The sequence below is a fragment of the Cajanus cajan genome, chromosome 7, assembly GCF_000230855.2.
Source record: "Cajanus cajan strain Asha chromosome 7, NIPB_CcT2T_4, whole genome shotgun sequence".
Classification (NCBI taxonomy): domain Eukaryota; kingdom Viridiplantae; phylum Streptophyta; class Magnoliopsida; order Fabales; family Fabaceae; genus Cajanus; species Cajanus cajan.
This window is the reverse complement of record NC_138523.1, coordinates 44292158-44310752: the sequence shown is the minus strand read 5'-3', so window position 1 is coordinate 44310752 and position 18595 is coordinate 44292158. Positions and strand designations below refer to the sequence as shown.

Here is an 18595-nt window from a genome sequence, read left to right as displayed (position 1 = left end):
GAAAATAACTCATGATGTTTGACTATCTTTCTCAGTTAGGATTCATATGCCTCCAGCATGGCCTCTAGCCTCCACACTATGATGCAACTTATAGTTTGCTTCAAAATGAGGCAACTAACGAGAATGAGCAATGGGTTTCTAACACTATGAAAATAGAAGGTTTGTGTAACCTAACCAACTCACAAGCCCTTCTTTTTTCTTTTGCATTCACTACGCCTCTAATGTTCTAACAAATAATGTTATGATTATCTAACATGAGAAATCTGTTAAAGTGGTAAAGTTCTCCTCAAGAGAGCATATCATCACAAGTTATATCCTTGACCTTGGGATGTCCCTCATGATCATCCTGGTTTCCATCCTACACCACACTTTAGACCTCCTCTATGAGATCCTCATCATAATACGTATACTAGGTATCCTCAACATGTTTGATGAAGAGGGCAGACTTAAACTCTACAATTCAAGGAGTAATACTCTGAGTAGGCCTTGGCTTTGGGTTAACCTCCTCAATGTTAATCATGTCAACGTGCATGCTTGGATCACCTACATCAACACGACCCCATTTCTTCTTTTTCCTTGCAACCTCGTGCACCCCTTTATTAGGCCTAACCCTATTTTCCAACATAATATGAACATTGGGCACCTCATGGTTATTCATATTTTTGGATAATGTTAGGGACCCACCTGTAATAGTTAAGATATTTCCTCTCGTGCCTATCTTGCTAAAATCTTTATCCCTCACCAATCCATTCATGAATTGTGTTGCAAATAATTTTCTTCTATTTTATTTCCATGATTTCCATTTCATAATCAACTAATCCCTATGCGGTTGGAAAAAATTCATCGAGACATATGGGATCTCATGATTACTTTTCTCCTCCATCTTCTCATTAGTGTTGCCATCTCCACTCAATGTTGACGGACCTCCACCCTTTGTCATTAACTCCCTACTTTGGGCACACTTCTCCATCGCTGCAAAAGGACTTGCGCACATATGGACAACATGGTTATAACAACCACACATGGTACAATATAAATGCAAGCCTTCGTATTTTATTTTGTACCATACCTTGTTGAGATTAAACCTGCCTAATACCGATTTATGGAGGTCAATTTCAATACAGACTCTGGCAAACCTCCCTCTAATCATATTAAGGGTGTTGAGATCCACCTTAATTAGCCTTCCCATCACCAACGCTATGGTAAGAAGAACGCCCTTATCATAAAACACCATGCCTAACCCCAAAAAGTGATCCCAAACAAGAATTTTATCCTCTTTTGCCTTAGACGTCACAAACTCTGATGACCATTGCTTGACAGTCAAGTAATGATTAAAGAACATTCATAGACCTCCTTGCATTACATGCTCCTTATCAATATTAAGATCAAATTTCACCATGAAATAGTCATATGATATATTAATTACCTCAAAACCCCTTTGTAATTTCCAAAGAGTTTGCATAATAATGAAACCAATGCTTTTTCCCAACAACTTCACTACTAGACATTGTTTCCATGGTTCTCATAGCTTCACAAAGGTTGATTCAATAATAGTGAACTTAGGAAGGAGACAATCACCATCCTTATACTCCAAGGACATAATACCCTCCTTAAGGATATCATGTACCAGAGAGGATATTGAAGACCCCCTATAATCTTTTCCTTGAACATTTCACCTGATCGATCAGTGTCTCCCTCTCCATCTAGAGGCTCTAACAGCTTCTTAGTATTCCTTGACATAGAGAAAATCTTAGCAATCATTTTTTTTACTAAATTAAATAAATAAATATTGATATTTAAAAATCATTTAAATTAATTTAGATATATAGAAAAAAATGATAAAATGAAAGAAATATAATTAAAAAGATTGAGTATATAAATAAAATAAAATAAATACTTATTTGAAATGGTTAATAGAAATTTTTTTAATTAGTGGCAATGATGGTATATGAAGTGCACATTCAAAAGAGAAGATAATTTTGAAAACATCTAATCGAGATAATAAAAAAAATTAGGATGTTGCCTACAAATTATGTATTTTAACTAATTATAATTTGTCTATAATTAATTATAAATTCTTATCTATATATTTTAATTCCAAGTTTACTATATATTTTTATCAATTATACAACAATATTTTATGAAATAATTGTTTATTTTTACATATTGATGAAACTAAAAAGAAAATAACAAGACTAAAATCAAATCAAAATAGATGATAATATATTAGTGTAGAAAATTTTACTTTAATGTTTAATTACTATTCAAATTATGATTTAAAAAATTAATAATTTTACTGTATAAAGAATATATTTAAAAATATTGAATCGACATTTTAATAAAAAAGTTGACTAAAGGTTATTAAATTAATGAATAAAGAAAATGATGTGGGGCAAGGCAACTCGGTGGGTCCACTACCTAATAAATTAATAATCCACCTCCCAGATTCTCATTCTTATTCTTATTGTTAATGTTATTGGCACCGAGTGAAGTGACTCCAACAAATCCCGTGAAAGAAAACACTCCCTACGCCCTTCGCCTACTCAATTCCCATGGCATCCGATCTAAACGACGCCGTTTTCCCCGAAGAAGATCTCGACGACGACGAGGACGAGACTCAAGAGGAAGAAGAGGAGGACGACGAAGACGACGACGTTTTAGGCGAGCCCGACGACGACGAAACCGAGCCCCCTCCCTCCGTCCTCGCCGCCGCGCCCCTTTCCGCCGCCTCCCAAGCCCTCGACACCGCGTCAATTCCGACCTCCGCCGACGATTCCTCGCCGAAACGACAGCGGACAGAGCAAGTCGAGGAGAAGAAGGCGCTGGACGATTCTCGGCGGCTGTTCCAGCGTCTGTGGACGGACGAGGACGAGATCGGGCTTCTGCAGGGGTTTCTGGAGTACACGGCGCAGCGAGGATCCTCTCACCACAACGACACCGCGTTGTTCTACGACCAGATCAAGTCGAAGCTTCAACTCGGTTTCAACAAGAACCAGCTCGTGGAGAAGCTCCGCAGGCTGAAGAAGAAGTATCGCAACGTCGTCGGCAAACTCGGCTCCGGCAAGGAGTTCTCCTTCAAGAGCCCTCACGACAGAGCCACCTTCGAAATCTCGCGGAGGATCTGGAGCAACACCGCTCCAGTCGCCGCTCCCGAAGACGACGACGAAATCAACCCTAACCCTAATTTCGGTCATTCCGTGAAGACGCCGCTGTCGCGGAAGCGGTCGCGGCCTCGACCGGAGAAGCGCGAGTTGAACGATAGGGGTAATAATTGTATTGGAAATAATAACAATAACAATAAAGATAATGAAAGTTGTGATAGTAGGAATAACGTACAGGTTGTGATCGAAGAGACGGTAAGGAGTTGTTTGACGCCGGTGCTGAAGGAGTTCGTGGGATTGGTAAGAGGGTTTGGAGTTGGAGCATTGAATCCCTTGCCAATGCCTTTGATTTTATTGAATTTGGGGATTGGGGAAATGGCGATGGATGAGAAGTGGAGGAGGCAACATATTTTGGAGATGGAAGTTTATTCAAAGCGTTTGGAATTGATGCAGGATGAGATCAAGGTTGCTCTCGAGGAGTTGCGATCTTCTGGAGGAGGATGAGAATGACCCAATATAAAACTAAGTTTATAGGTGTTTTACTTTATAAGGATTTACATTTACTTGCTAATTATTGATCCATCAATGGTTTGATAGGCTACTTTTTATCATTTTTATTAGTTTAGGTTTTGATTATTGCATACAGCAGATGTTGAATAAAATGTTCTTGTTTATATTTTGTCTTCTGTAAATTTTTCTTGTTTGCTAATTAACAATTCACATGTACATATAGAATCAGGGAATTGGCACAAGATTTGTAAAGTATGCAATTGAGAGTGAGTTGTCTTATGAAAGGAGTTGCTCCTTTTGTTATATTACACGTAGTACCTCGCGGGGCTTTGGGGTTTGTAATTTCTGAGCTCTGGTGTTTTGGTTGGATTGGGTATGCAATGGCATATTCTAGATCCAGAGACTTCTTTTGGGTGATTCATGTCATACTTTTTTAAGCTCTTTTTCATTGGTATTCAGCCATCTGTGGGATCATTTGCGGATTTGCACATACTGGAAGCACCGAAAGTTAAAGAGCAGTTTCTGTAGACAGTTTTTTCCTTTTCCCCCTCCGGCTGGTTTATTGCCATCACTAGATAATTCCGGTAAAGTGGAACTGTTGAAGTGTGCACTACTTTTCCAATTATTTAATTATTAGTCTATCCGATATCATCTGCATTTCTGCGTACGTGCGATCATACTGGTTCAACTTCCACATTCGAAATTCCTGAATATAATAATGACAATGCCAATTCGCCGGTCACGTGGCAAAAAGAATGCAAGGGAAACAAAATATATAAAAATATGCAAACTCGACGCACTTGTAAGTGTTAAAACAAGGAAATAAAAAATTGCTGCTTATAATTTCTTTCCTTGAAATAATTTCAGAATAAACTACATTACCCATCTATTTATTCAACTTATTCTGAAATACTAGCTCGGTCTGAACTGTGTCAACGTCAAACGCAAAATCTTTTTTGTTTTCTACGATTTTTATTTTAATACAGGATTGTTGGGTCAAAATTGATTTTACCCTTTGATCGATTCAATAGAGATTGGACCCCTCACCAAATATAGCTGAGCGGAATTGTCGGTCACTATAGCAGCTCGCTCCATGTAATAGTTTCAATATCCCATGCCGCATAGAGATGCCGGACATGAAAATCCCAAACAAATATCCTACATTTCCCAATAAACAAATCAAATTGTATTCATATCAGGTATGTACAAATTAATTGTTATACAAATCTAGTAAGCCCTACAGGATTTTAAATACACAACACTAACAAGGTTCCATACCATGGAACAAAACAACACTTGTACTGATTCCTAGCCCGTAACTTGTGTTTTACAACTCGCAAGTTTTCCACCAATCTATATACCGGTTCCATGACTATTTCTTTGAAACTTGAAATACTACAAGTTAGCGAATATCTGGCTAGTTCTTGCACCTCTCCAAATCCTGGACAACTATCAGTGAGGTCTCATGTCTATTCAATACACAGCGACAACACGTCTATACTTCACATTAGAGTCAAATAAACATTGAACAGTGAACAGCATTGCTCTGCCAATGGCACTATGGCGTCGAATTGCAATCAAATCAGTGCACCCCTACAATCGATTACTGAACTAGGTTGACCATAAAGAGAGCGCATAACTGCAATTTCAGGGGCGGGCAGCTAGAAGAAAAGGCACCTCAGATAAATTCCACAACCACCACTATTGTTTCCCGTGTTCTGGTGTATCTGGCTGACGTGTTTTAACTTGGTAAACCTTTTTTGTCTGCTTATCACGAGCTGCTGCCCCCAATGCAGCTTCTTGATGCCTAGTATGCATCCCATTCATAGGTGGTGCTTTAGTTATCCACTTTGGAGGTGGTAGCGAAGGACCCACTTTCTTTACAAACACAGGTTGTAAATTGGTTATTGGTCTGGAATTTGGAAGTCTCGAACTCGATGACCTAAGTCTCTCTCCTTCCTTTAATGTTAAAGAAGAAAACTCAGTTTTCACATTGTGGAACTGTTCTTGATGCTGTAGCCTATCTTGAATCTTAAAATTCTGTCTTTCATTCTGTCCACCATATCTAGGTCTAGTCATTGCGCGATGGTGATTATATTGTCCATAATAACCACTTGTTTTCTCACTATAATATTTTTCATATCCAGCTGATTGAAGCCTGTTCATTGTATAATGACCTGGAGGTTGCTCCGGCAATCCATGGGATGTATCATTTGATTTAATGTTGAGGGTGTTCTTAACAAGTCGATGAGCTGCTTCTCCTAGTTGAGATCCGGCTATTGCTCCATGTACTTGTGGCCTGTTGGATGCATCACATACAGAAAGGTAAGGCAAGTCTCTCAAATATAATAAATATCAGGTTTCAAGCATCAAGAAAATTATATGCTTGGCTTGAAAGCCTTCAAGAACTTTTCAACTTCCACAACATTGATCTTTCTAGACTTTCCACACAAGTATATTCCTTGAAGCAAATACTGATAGTTGCTTCTCGGAAATTTGTGAATACAGGACAACGAGCTGCAATTCCATATCACCAATTTGATTCACATGATTCAGTGATTCGTTAGTTTTTGTTCTTTTTTGTTTTTCTTTCATGAATTCTCATCAAAGAAGTTGAAAAATTAAATATGCTTAAATTTTTAAAGGAAAAAGACCTGAAGAGCACTAATGAATGCACTCTATTTATTTATCAATTGCTCTGTTTTCATTCTTTTGAGGTATGGACTTTCACACAATCACTCACTCACTCATTCTTTTGAAGTATGACTCACGAGTTCACTCAATCACTTGTTATGTATTACAGGTTTTTATATATTAGCTTCTATATAGGTTGATAATGGGACACAATTTTAGTCAACTTGTGGTTAACATGTTTTGTAAATTATTAAAAATATTACATTAAGGTTCAGCACAATTACATCATTTAATAAGATGAATTTCAAGCTATTTTTAATTGTTTCTGGATCTTACAATTCAATATAATTTATGATACAAGAATTAATTTGGCAGTTAAGAATATGATAACCTTTGGAACATTAAACATAACCCCATCAATTTGCAATATTGTATGTTTGAATTCCAGCCAGCAAGAACATGAAAATTATATCACAGCAACCTGACATCCTCATACAAATAGATTCTCACCTTTCTCTTGCTTGCTGTCGCTGACCAACATTGTCCTCATGCCATAGCACAGGAAGAGGTTTAATATCAATGGCTCTTAATACCTGCAAACAAAAGCAACATGAAAGTGTGGTCTGTTAGACTTTATAATAGAACCAATAAGGAAACAGCAGGTATAGTTTAAATTATAGGGGGAGGAAGAGAGAGAGAACCAAATATTTTGTAAAGAATTTAAACAATGGGAATGCTTTATTGTTCAGTAAAATTTAGTGCATTGGTTATGCACTACATATATAAGCTTTTAGTGGAGACTATTTCCTAGGATAATCTTGAGTGAAACAGACTCCCTAGACACCAACATCCATGAACACTAAATGCATTAACTGTTTCCCAAGTATATTTACTGTTATTATTCCTAACATGTCTCACCATCTAATTAAATGCCGATTATCTGACCCTAGTTAATAGTTATTTGCACAAGAATGTGCTTCTATGAATAAATAAACAGTCATGTATTGTAGCTCCATCAGCTGGATGAACTAATTAACCTTTCAAGTCAGATGCAAAGAGCTCAATCAGAGTATACAAACCTTTTGGGGCATTACTACACCATCTGGAGGTTTTGGGATATGATCATGTCTACAAGGATTAAGAAATGTAATATTTCTGAAATTAAAAAACACCCAAGATGAGTTCTCTACAGAGGATTAAAACATTCTGTAGGTGAAGTTGTAGAGGAAAAAACTTACAAGACTTGGTTACATTCAATATCCGGCAATCCGCTGATGGGTGAAGATACAACAGTGCTGAAAACATTTCTTTCACATAACCAAAGATATCCAATCATCCCACCACTACTAACAAAAGTAACAAAACAAGCATGAGCCAATTAAATAGCTACCAAAATTCATGAATGATGAGTTATGATCATTAAGAGATTCACCAACCTAGCATTTGTGTCAATTGGCCAAACACCTCTTTCATGCAGGGGTAATTGACTACAAACATGGTAATAGGATAAGATATGTGAAGCCAAATCATGTGAATGATTGACATATAGCAAATCAAGCATCACACTATTCCGAAGTTGTTGTTCCTCCTGCATATAACAAAACTGAAATTAAGCACTAAAGATACAAATAAGAAATAGCTGTCAATTCTTTTGCAATAAATCATGATCAACTCTGACAAAAAACATATCAGCTATGTTCCTGTTTGAAATATCTATTGAAGTAAAGATCAAAAGCAAAATCTTCCAACAATTGGGTATCAAAAATAGAACAGATGAGGCTAATTAACACCGACAAATTTTATCTATTTAAAACGCTACAGCCAATCAACACTTGACAATTCCTACTTCAAGAGTTGCAGCTGCATTTCCTCCTGCTAAACTGCTGGACACACATTTTATGTAACTCTGATCTTATTTTGATAGTAATTGTAGAATAAATAAAAAATCTATGGAGAGACACAACTCTGATAATTAGTGGTTGCATTTTCTAGTTACTGCATAATCTTAAAAATGAAAATTTTCCTAGTGGATTCAAGAAGAACTACAAGGTTTAATTTTACAGTTTACTTTTTCATGCAATTCAACAACCAACAACTTTGGACCATGAAACTAGTACTATTAGTCAATAAATCATATGAATACTAACAAGCCCGCCCCCCCCCCCCCCCCCACCCACCCACCCACCCAATATTTCTACACACACAAATTCCATACCGTTAATGTATCTTCAAGCTTTCTTGTGGCAGCAAGCAATTTCTTCTCATCAACAAATGGCAGCTTGGCAACACCCTGAAAAGTACCCCAAGAAGTGGTTAAAAAAAAAACCTTCAACTCCCACTTCATTCTAAAGCATTCCTAATTTGTAAAAACACTATAATACAATACCTGCCATGCAAATCGTTTGCCATTCATATCAATCTCAAAATCTGTCAGGTATCATTGTAATATCAGAACACAAGAATATGTAAAACATAACAGAATAAATAATTAATAGTCAAATTATCTCACCAGCAGGGTAGAAGTGAAAAATAGGTGATGAAGGATCAGTCATCAAATCCCCATATTTTTTAGGCAGTGCACTTGAACTGTAACAAGAAATAAGTAAGTTGAATAGAAAGCATGATATGATAATTAAACCACGTTAATGAAGAAACCTTGAAGCGGGTAGGGTGCCCATGAGCTGATCAAATGGTTTAAATGGCTCGCCAGGGGAGAAATTTATTTCCAGATCAGGTAGATCTTTAAGATCAGAAGCAAATGGAGCATAATGATATGGGTAATACCTGAAGAAACAATAAAAGTAAATAGTAAGCAGATTCATTGAAAGGTAGTCATGGACTCATGGGTGATAATTCACCTAAAACAAAAGGAACACTCTTAGCAATTCACGTCAATTATCTAAAAGCAGATCAGACTCATCAAGGCATCCAGTCTATATTATGTTTAATTAAATTGTTTTTAAAATCACAATGATAAGGTCCTGCCAGCTATCATCTTTGGGACAAAAACAGAGTTTAATGAAACTATAAGTCCAGAGGAGTAGCATTGAAGTTCAGAGAGTAGAAAGATGTGGGACCTGGAAATTTTGCCAAAAGAAGAACAGATGTGGAGAATGGACAAATACATTCATCAAGCTACAACCAATTAATAAAATACAATTATGAAAGAAAAAAAAAAAAGAAATCCATTATTTTCAAGTGTTATAATCTTTCAAATGAATAATCATCTTAATACATTATCCTAGGATTAATTCAAGCAAACAATAATAATAATGACAAAACATCATGACAAACAGCTTTCTAGCCTTATGACAGGTCCAAGTTGTTAGGAATAATTTCAGGGAGCATCAAAAAGGGGGGAAACCTCTACAGGTTTATTATAGAAAGAAAAAAGGAAAGGGTCAAATTGTAACTGAGTTGACTGGGTCAAGTTATGTTAGTTAAATCTGTTAGTCTATTGTAAATCCTTTAAATAATAAACTTGTAGAGGTTTTCCCCCTTTTTGATGCTTCCTGAAATCATTCATAACACAAGTACTTGCATTTAATTTCCTGAGAGATCAACAGTGAGATAACTTTATGCTCTCAGCCTCAGTATAGTAGTTGTTTTCATCAAAAGTTGTTAGTTGTTACTAACAATATATCATATTCATGTAAGCATACCAACTTATCAAGTCAATCACAGAAAAAAATAATAAACAAAAATGACCTAAAACTAATAAATAAAAAATTATCACTGACCATTTCCATGAGCAGACACCCTGGTAATAATACCGGCAAACCCAACAAAGGCCTTCCACATATTTCAAGACCTACAAGACAACAAAGACAATGGGCTGAATTCTAATTCTAATGTAAAGCATACTTAGCCAATAGCTATGAGAAATTAAGGAGGATGAGTAGGATAGTTATCACATTAAAGCAAAATATTCTGAATCAACAAATCCATATATCACTGTTAAGAATGCACACAATGTCTACTTTAAGCCCAACATTATGTTCTGAAATATTTATGAAATAAAAAGCTATTCTTTGGTGTATCATTGAATTTGATTTACGCCAGTATCAATAGATCTAAACCCATACAAAGAAAACATACAGTTAGAGGGCATAAGCAGATTCCCTTCCTCATTTGGAACACAGGCAGAGGGTACAGTGCCAAATAGTTCAAGAATCTAGACCATCTAACCACATCAGTTTAAAAGAAAAAAGTAGAAATTTTTGTATGCTTTCCATTCCGAGTCAGAATGAATATAAAAGGAAACTATTGGCATTTAAAAGAATGAATCACACACAGGCGTGTTGTGTATTAGATTTGAACATAAAAGCATATCATGTTATCCAAGAACTGCAAAAAATTTACAAGATTAATTAGTGTTAGGTCATACAAATTAATAGAACTTACAATATCTTTCTTGATTTTATCAATCTCCTTTGCATTTGATACACCAAACTTTTCAACATAATACCTTTCCTTGTACCCAGGCTCCCCTAATTTAACCTGAGAAAATAAGAACATTCAGTTCTAAAATTTGGTCAGTAATTCTAGATCACTTATTAGATTTAATCTCCAACAATGGCCTAGCTTCATGTTTGAGAACACCATTGGAGTTACTTCATTAGATTCTGTTCTACACTTAGTGCATGTTTGAGAACACCATTAGAAATACTTCCACAGTGCCGAAAAGAAATTCTGGTGGAGTTCCAAAACATATTGTACAAAGTCAACACACAAATGCTATATTTAGCAAAGAAAAATGCAGAAAATAATCTGGCAACATATCTTAATAAAGAACCTTATCCATAAGTGAGGCTCGTGGCTGCCCAGGCATTTCTCCTCTTGCCCTTGCTCTCATCTCTTCATTATTTTCTGCAAGCTGTAAATATAATCACAAGAATTACATACCAGGAAGTAACCTATAAAAACAAATTAAAGAAACATATAGCTAAGGAATATCAGTTCATGCAATTAGTTAGAAAGCAGAATACCAGCTGTATGCGAACTCGTTTCTGAAATATTTGATCTTCATGAACAGTAATAAACTGGATAAATCGTTCCACTCTATCTAAGAAAACCTGCGACATATAAAGAACCCACATTGCATCACTCATTGAAAACGAAGGAATTCCAGATTGATGAATTAAGTTATATTCAAAGCACAAAACAAGCAACTGAAGAAGTAAATAGGATTGCCGGAGAAGACTGCATCATGTCCAAGAACAAATTACAACCTTATAACATGCTAACAAACAAAAAAGATTATATAAATTAGTTTGATTACAGGAAAAAAAAAATACCTCTCCAGCGTCAGTAAGATAGCCACCTATGGCAGTAAATTCCTTTCTATATACATGCATCAATAAATTTATAGCCCCCTGAAATAGTAGAAAGTTTATTAAAGATAATAGCACTGACAAATAAATAGAAAGACAAATATGCAGTGAGACACAAGCACATAATTATAACCTAATCATGTTAAATTCCCACATCCCAAATATAGTAGTAACAATATGCAGATGGCAATTCCAAATTTTCTGTTTCAAGATACAGCTCAGTGTAACATGGAGCATTCTAGATGCTTACCTCCCTGATCTCTAATGTTGGCATATGTGGAAGAAAATCGTTGCCAACAAAGAAGCATAGAAATACAAAATCGTCCACAACTCGTTCAAAGTCAATCTCAAAAGGAGGGTTTGGTATCTCCAATTCAAATTGCAAATATTCACGCAGCACCCAGATATTTAGAAACTGTGAATATTATGAATTAGTTTAAAATTAAGAGAGAGAAAAAAAAGCAAAAGCAAAAGAAAAATAAAGATTCAGATCAACATGATGGACTATAATTCTCCAACCTGATATTTCTTCTTGTAAATTGGGCTATCATCAGGAGTATTGAAGTCCTCAGCTTGACAATCAGCTGCAAAATGGCCAACTTGGCCGCACAAAAAACACTTATCCTGTTGTCCAGGTAAAGTAATTACCTGTTCATGCATTAAGTAATCATTTGAGACAATCCATAGAAATCAATTAGCTAACAATATCATCAAAATATTCAGACATTGGAAACTAACCTCCCTCAATATCGAGAAGTGAACCTCATGTGTAGCTAAGGAGAGCATAATTAGATCAGCATCCTGGTTTAAGGATCATAGTGTGCAAAAATCAAGGAAAGGATAAAGACAACAAAAGCAGATAAGATGAGAGTTCAAAAACAGGACAAAAACTCACCAAACCATACAAACAATGTCGAGTATTTGGATTGAAACCAGGAAGGTTGCGTTGTAACCGGATGTATTCCATTATTTTATGTTCTCCTTCACCAGGCACATTTGAATCAGAAAGTATAACCTTCAAATAATTAATCACCCAATGCAGCCCCATAAATAAATATATAGAGACAAAGTATCCTGAAAACCAGATGTATAAAGAAAAAAATAGACGGGATTACTCCACAGAAAGGAATCATCCAATCTTGAAGGCATCAAGTGGCATAAAGAATTAATTGGGTGAAGTGTCAATTGCACCTTTGTATTCCGCCAACTAGGGTTGTGGTTCAATCTAGTCTGTATATAATACTGGAGAGCCACCGAAAGTGCTGCCATAAATTGAGTTCCAGGGGTAATGACATTTGAGTCTGAAGTCTCAGGCTTGTCTTTAGAAGACAAAATTTTTCCCTCACTCTCAAATTCTTTCCTTAGCCTTTCCTCTTCTGCTTCCTATGATGTTACACATAAGCACAGTAACTCAAACTTCATCACAAAAAAAGTAGTAGTCCCTTGTAAGCATGAGGATATTAAGTATTAACATGAACATTCTTACAGCATCAGCCGCTTCTTTTGCAGCTCGGAATCGCCGAGAACGTTGCTGATTCATTTTGGCTCTTGGTGCAACACCATCTGCAAATTTGAAAGTAAGGAGACAAGAGGAAAAATTTGAAGGGGTATGAAAAGTACACGTAAAAAGAAACAGACGAAATGAGAAAGTAATTTGAATTAAGAACAAAAGCCGGGAACTATCAGTTTGAAAATTAAATGCTAAAAAGTAAGACTCTTAACATTGCAGACAGACAGAAAGATTGTAGCTTGAGGAAAATTGGTTATATGTAAGTTTTCATTTCCCAGGCTCAGAGTTCTAATGTGGCTGACCATGTTATGGTAAGCAAATGTCTTGACCTTAATCTTACACACTTATTTAAACAGTTACATTCTAGAGCTTTTGAGCCTTTTCCTATTTTAAATTATCTTATTCTAGCTTAGAATAGGAATACCTTATTAGGATATTTGGCTTCATAGGGTCAATAGATATAGATAATCTTTTGATTATTACATGATATTGAGTTTTCTTAATTTATAAAAAGTGAATTTAAGTCAAAGGAGCACTCCTTCCGAGAGGAATACTCTAGGGTTGTTTCCGAGAAAAGCACTCTCGTGTAGTTCTGTGTCATGTGGTTCCACTTGGTTTGGTTTTGCAAGAAAATAAATATTTATTAAGGAACAAGAGTACATCAAAAGATGACAAGACATCCTCAAAGACACAAAGGTATTGGAAACCAAATCTCTGGCCGATGTTCTTTAGAGTGAATTCTATATTTTCTCATCAAGCTCTAAAAACCTTAGGATTTAACATCACATGTCCAAGACCTCCGCAACTAGTCACGTTAACATGTTAAATGAAAGCGGAAATGAGAAAATACATCACAAATTTATACTCATACCAATTGCAAGGTAGAGAAGCTTCCTCGGACGAACCAATGAATAGAGATGGTCAATGTAATCAAATATCAATTTGAACACATCATCATAGGTAGCAGGTGCCGGCTGCATTTGAAGATATACCAATGTAAGTTCACCAAAACTACTTAGCAACAATATAATGCCTAATTGAATTTAATTAAGAAAATCCGCAGCTGAACTTCAAACGTGAAGTTGAAACGGAACTTCTTAATGCTATGCTATGTTTGTTTAAAGTGAAAAATAAAAAACGATGAACTAACCTTGCCGTCAGGGTGAAAACAAGGGTGAATGATACCGTTCATGTCCAAGTACAAGTTGTCGAACTCCATGCCGTTGGGATTAGGTTTAGACGCGTCGATAGGCAACGGGACGCCGTCGTCGCCGACGGCGGCGTCTTCCTCGACTACATCGGCGACGGAGAGAGGGTAGCGGTCCGCGAGCCACCGGTAAAACGCCGGCACTCCCATGGTCAGGGCTCAGCTCGGTTCGGAGACGACGGAAAGAGAGAAGAAAGTTTTGGATCTGTGTCGCTCAGAGTTTGAAATGCAGGAGCAAGTGTTGCGTGCTCATTCGATCACAGACATCAATAGTCAAACCAAGTTATCCAAATTAATTTGTATTAGTTCGGACAATTAATTTGATTCTTCTATATCTATAATGTATTAAGAGAAAAATTTAATTGTCCCTATAAAAGATTTTGCACGCAGATATCATTCTAATTTCTTAACATGATTTTTATGCACTCTTCATAAATAAAAATAGAAATACCATGACTAGGATTTAATTTTTTTAAGATACATTGGGATTTTAGTTTGCACGATTAATCAGATATGTTTTTATCATGAAGAAATACAATAATATATATATATATATATCTAAAAAATTATTGAAAAAATATTTTTTTTAAATAAATGAATTATAAATTATTTTAAATTTATGATAGGTAATTATATTACAATAAAAATTTATTTTAAAAATAGATAATTTTTAAAATATATTTAAATCCTCCTACGTTGATAATAGGCTCAAAACTTTTATCTTAGTAATTGTAAGACTCGTATGACATCAGACATCAACTTAGTACTTTTCTGTTTAATTTGTGTCTGTATTAAAATAATATTTGATCAACAAAAGACATATTTTATAAACATAAATTTGTTATCTTTAAAATATTGTGTGGATCAATTTTTAAAATTGGGCCAATCACTGAATCAGTTTTGACATTAATTTAAGGTGTTCAATGCTTCAATCATAATTAAACGATGATCAAACTGGTATAATAAAATAATAATAATATTATTATTATCAATACAAAAATAATATAAACAAATATAATATCATAATTTTATAATATTAAATCTTAAAATAAAATGTTATTTATAAATTTTTAACATTTAACGTGATATAATATTTAAGTTCTAAATAAAATATAATATAATATTTTAAATATAAATTTTAAAATTATACTACCCTGGCTCAAGGCCGAGCTCAACTGAGTTCATTAGACAATCTTGACCGAGGTGATTATTTAGTCAAACTAAAGTATACGTTTAACGCTGAGGTGTCACATGAAATAAAGGAGATTGGTAATACACCTCGGCAACCTCGGCATATTAACAACATTGAACATGACTTAACCGAGAAGAATTCTCGGAAGATAATCATACAGCAGTTACACCACGGTTACACGGGAAACCACGATAGGTAATAATATAAGCAATATACGATATTGAGGAGGCAACTAACTTGATCGTCAGAGTCCTTTTTGCAGGTACATCCGAGATGCCCCAGAACGAGGAGACTGGAGAGAGGGAATTCAGCCTATTTATCGACCTCATGCAACCTTGGTAAGGCTGAGCAAGCAAGACGACTTATTCGAGTTAGGGAGACGACCTGATTCGTGTAAGTACATTTGGCGCTAGAAGGAGGGCCTGGTAAAACCTTTCTCCTCCTTCATCCTTATGGTTTCAACCCGAAGTCAGACCAATAGAGCAACGAGTCCACTACGTTCAAGCGCATCAAACATGGAAGACAACCCAACTTTGCGACGGTTACTTGAGCAGATAGAGTTGATGCGACAGCAACATGCAGAAGCAATGGAAAGTCTTCGTAAGCAACATGAGGCCGATCTCCAACAAATGCGTGCTAAGCACGCTGCTTTTAGAACTCAATGGCAACACCATCAACCACCACACCATGCCAGCCATGTTTCCCCTTCCACTGAGGAACATCATTCTTCCCCAAATCCCACCTATCCAACTCGGTCTCATCGCTCTGAGCAGACCCATATTAGTCGTCCAGTCGATGATCGTTACTCGGTTCGTCGACATCCTTTTATCGATGGAATCATGGAAGTTCCTCTTCCACCCACCTGGAAACCGTTAAACATTGAGCGATATGATGGCACCTCAGACCCAGATGAGCACATCGATGCATACATCACTCAAATCAACCTCTACACAAATGAGGACGCCATCATGTGCCGTGTGTTCCCCACCTCCCTTAAAGGTGCCGCCCTTAGTTGGTATACCCAATTGCCACCCAGATCGGTTGACAACTTCAACACTTTAGTGCGCCTTTTCTCCGCCCAATACGCCACCAGTAGACCTCATCACATCACATCGGTCGCGCTTTCAAATCTACGACAACAGGATGACGAATCTTTACGGCATTTCATGGAGCGTTTTGCCAACGTCTCTATCAAAATCCGCAACCTAAATCCTGAGGTTGCCCTTCATTCCATGCTTATGGCACTTAAACCCGGGCCTTTTGTTGACAGCCTCTGTCGACACCAACCGGCAAGCATGGATGAACTCAGAGCACGTGCTGCTGGGTATATTCAAATGGAGGAACACGCTGAGTTCCGTAACTCGGTCCGTGACAGTATCACTACCAGGGGCGAGTCCAGCAGTAAGGAGAAGCCAAAGAACGACTTCGATCAAAGATCTAAGAGACCTTGTCAAGCACGAGGTCCCAGGTATGATTTTTATACACCTCTTAATGCTCCTCGAGTTAACATTTTAGAGGAAGCTAACCATGCAGATATGATATCCTTACCTCCCCCGGCACACAACTCGGCCAATGCCGACAAGAGCAAGCATTGTCGATACCACAGAAATCATGGACACACAGAGGAATGCTGGAGCCTCAAAGACAAAATTGAAGAATTGATTCAGGCAGGTCACCTGGGACAATATATCCAACGCGGCCAAGCTTCTCGTGGGGGCTTCCGAGGACGCGGAAGGGGACGTGGCCGATTTCCTGGCCGATATCAAGGACGATACCAGAATTATCAAGGACGATCTGAACAAGGTCAATATCATCAAACAAATACACGCAAGGAAAGCAAACCAAGCACAAACAGCGCTGATCCACAACATATGGATAAATCCTCAGAAGGAAACAACATACGTGGAGTTATCCATACTATCTCAGGAGGGTTTGCAGGAGGAGGAAGTTCCAACTCGGCCAGGAAGCGACATCTACGCACTGTCCAAAACGTCAACAATTGCCATAACTCGGGATCTAAGTCAGAAACACCAACCCCTCCTATCATTTTCATAGATGATGACTATGAAGGTATCAGCTTGAACCAAGACGATCCAATGGTCATCTCAGTCGAGGTGGCCAATTGGGAAGTCCAAAAAACGTTGATTGACCAAGGTAGTTCTGCCAATGTTCTATATTGGCCGACTTTCTTGAAGCTTGACATTCCTCATAGTATGATTCAACCATACTCCGAGCCTCTCGTCGGGTTCGCAGGTGAGCGAGTTCATACTCGTGGCTTCATTGAATTACTAACTTCTTTTGGTACAGCTCAAAACTCAAGGAGAATCCTGGTGAAATATTTGTTGGTCGACGCTGCCACCTCTTATAACATTCTTATCGGGAGACCAACGTTGAATCAATTAGGAGAAGTCGTGTCAACGCCTCATATAACTATGAAGTTCCCAGGCACGGATGGACACATAATAGTGTTAAGTCTCAATTTTACCTCTTTTTGGATGAGACTTATTGAACAAATTCCACTCATCCTTTGAACCATTGCAATTAGGGATGGCAAATAAACCCGTACCCGTGGGTAATACCCGAACCCGTCCCGACTTTGACGGGGAATACCCGCTTTGACCGGGTACGGGTACGGGTACGGGTAAAACCCGATAAAAGAAATCGGGTACGGGTACGGGGACGGGTATATACTTACCCGCCCCGTCCCCGTCCCCGTCCCCGTCCCCATCCCCGTCCCCGATTAAATACCCGTCCCCGTATAATTATTTTAAAAAAAATAACATTTCAGTTCTAGCTTCTAGGCCACGCTGAGCAAGAGCAAGCAAAAACTTAGGGTTTCAATTTCAAATCTCATTCAGCCTCTGACCAAGCACTCTTCTTTCTCCTTCCGAGCCACCGCATCAGCTAAGGAGCCACCGCACCAGCCACTATACTCTCTACTTTCTCCTTCCGAGCGACTGGTACGTCTCTCTGTCACTCAATCTTCTTTCTTCCTTCCCTCGCAGCGGAAAATCAAGAAATTCAGCCTTCTTGTGAGCTTTCTACTTACTCCTCTGACGGCTTTGCATCAGATTGAGAACATGTGGAGAAAAGCTCGTAGGGCTACTT

General features: G+C 37.3%; 2 protein-coding genes across 4 annotated transcripts; one reads left to right on the top strand and one right to left on the bottom strand.

The window, feature by feature from the left end:
• The first annotated feature begins 2457 nt into the window (after positions 1–2457).
• LOC109789327 (putative transcription factor At5g28040) lies at positions 2458–3775 on the top strand. The gene has a single exon (XM_020348247.3). It carries the CDS (start codon positions 2553–2555, stop codon positions 3603–3605), a length of 1053 nt encoding a protein of 350 aa, XP_020203836.1. The 5' UTR covers positions 2458–2552; the 3' UTR covers positions 3606–3775.
• Positions 3776–4774: 999 nt separating this feature from the next.
• On the bottom strand, positions 4775–14584 carry LOC109815355 (5'-3' exoribonuclease 4). 3 transcript variants are annotated; one of them, XM_083059800.1, is made up of 22 exons: positions 14239–14584; positions 13960–14062; positions 13065–13141; positions 12770–12961; positions 12474–12593; positions 12317–12379; positions 12098–12226; positions 11829–11993; positions 11543–11620; positions 11234–11320; positions 11041–11121; positions 10650–10745; positions 9986–10056; positions 8901–9029; positions 8755–8831; positions 8632–8672; positions 8461–8535; positions 7682–7833; positions 7484–7591; positions 7325–7400; positions 6756–6838; positions 4775–5910 (listed from the first exon to the last, which is right to left on the bottom strand). In XM_083059800.1, exons 1-22 carry the CDS (start codon positions 14443–14445, stop codon positions 5313–5315), a joined length of 2808 nt encoding a protein of 935 aa, XP_082915926.1. In that variant the 5' UTR covers positions 14446–14584; the 3' UTR covers positions 4775–5312. The 3 variants fall into 3 exon arrangements, with proteins under 3 accessions (XP_082915926.1, XP_082915927.1, XP_082915928.1); XM_083059801.1 differs by having other exon boundaries at positions 7484–7588; positions 14239–14583; XM_083059802.1 differs by lacking the exons at positions 13065–13141; positions 13960–14062; positions 14239–14584 and having other exon boundaries at positions 12474–12652; positions 12770–12911.
• Between the last annotated feature and the right edge of the window lie 4011 nt (positions 14585–18595).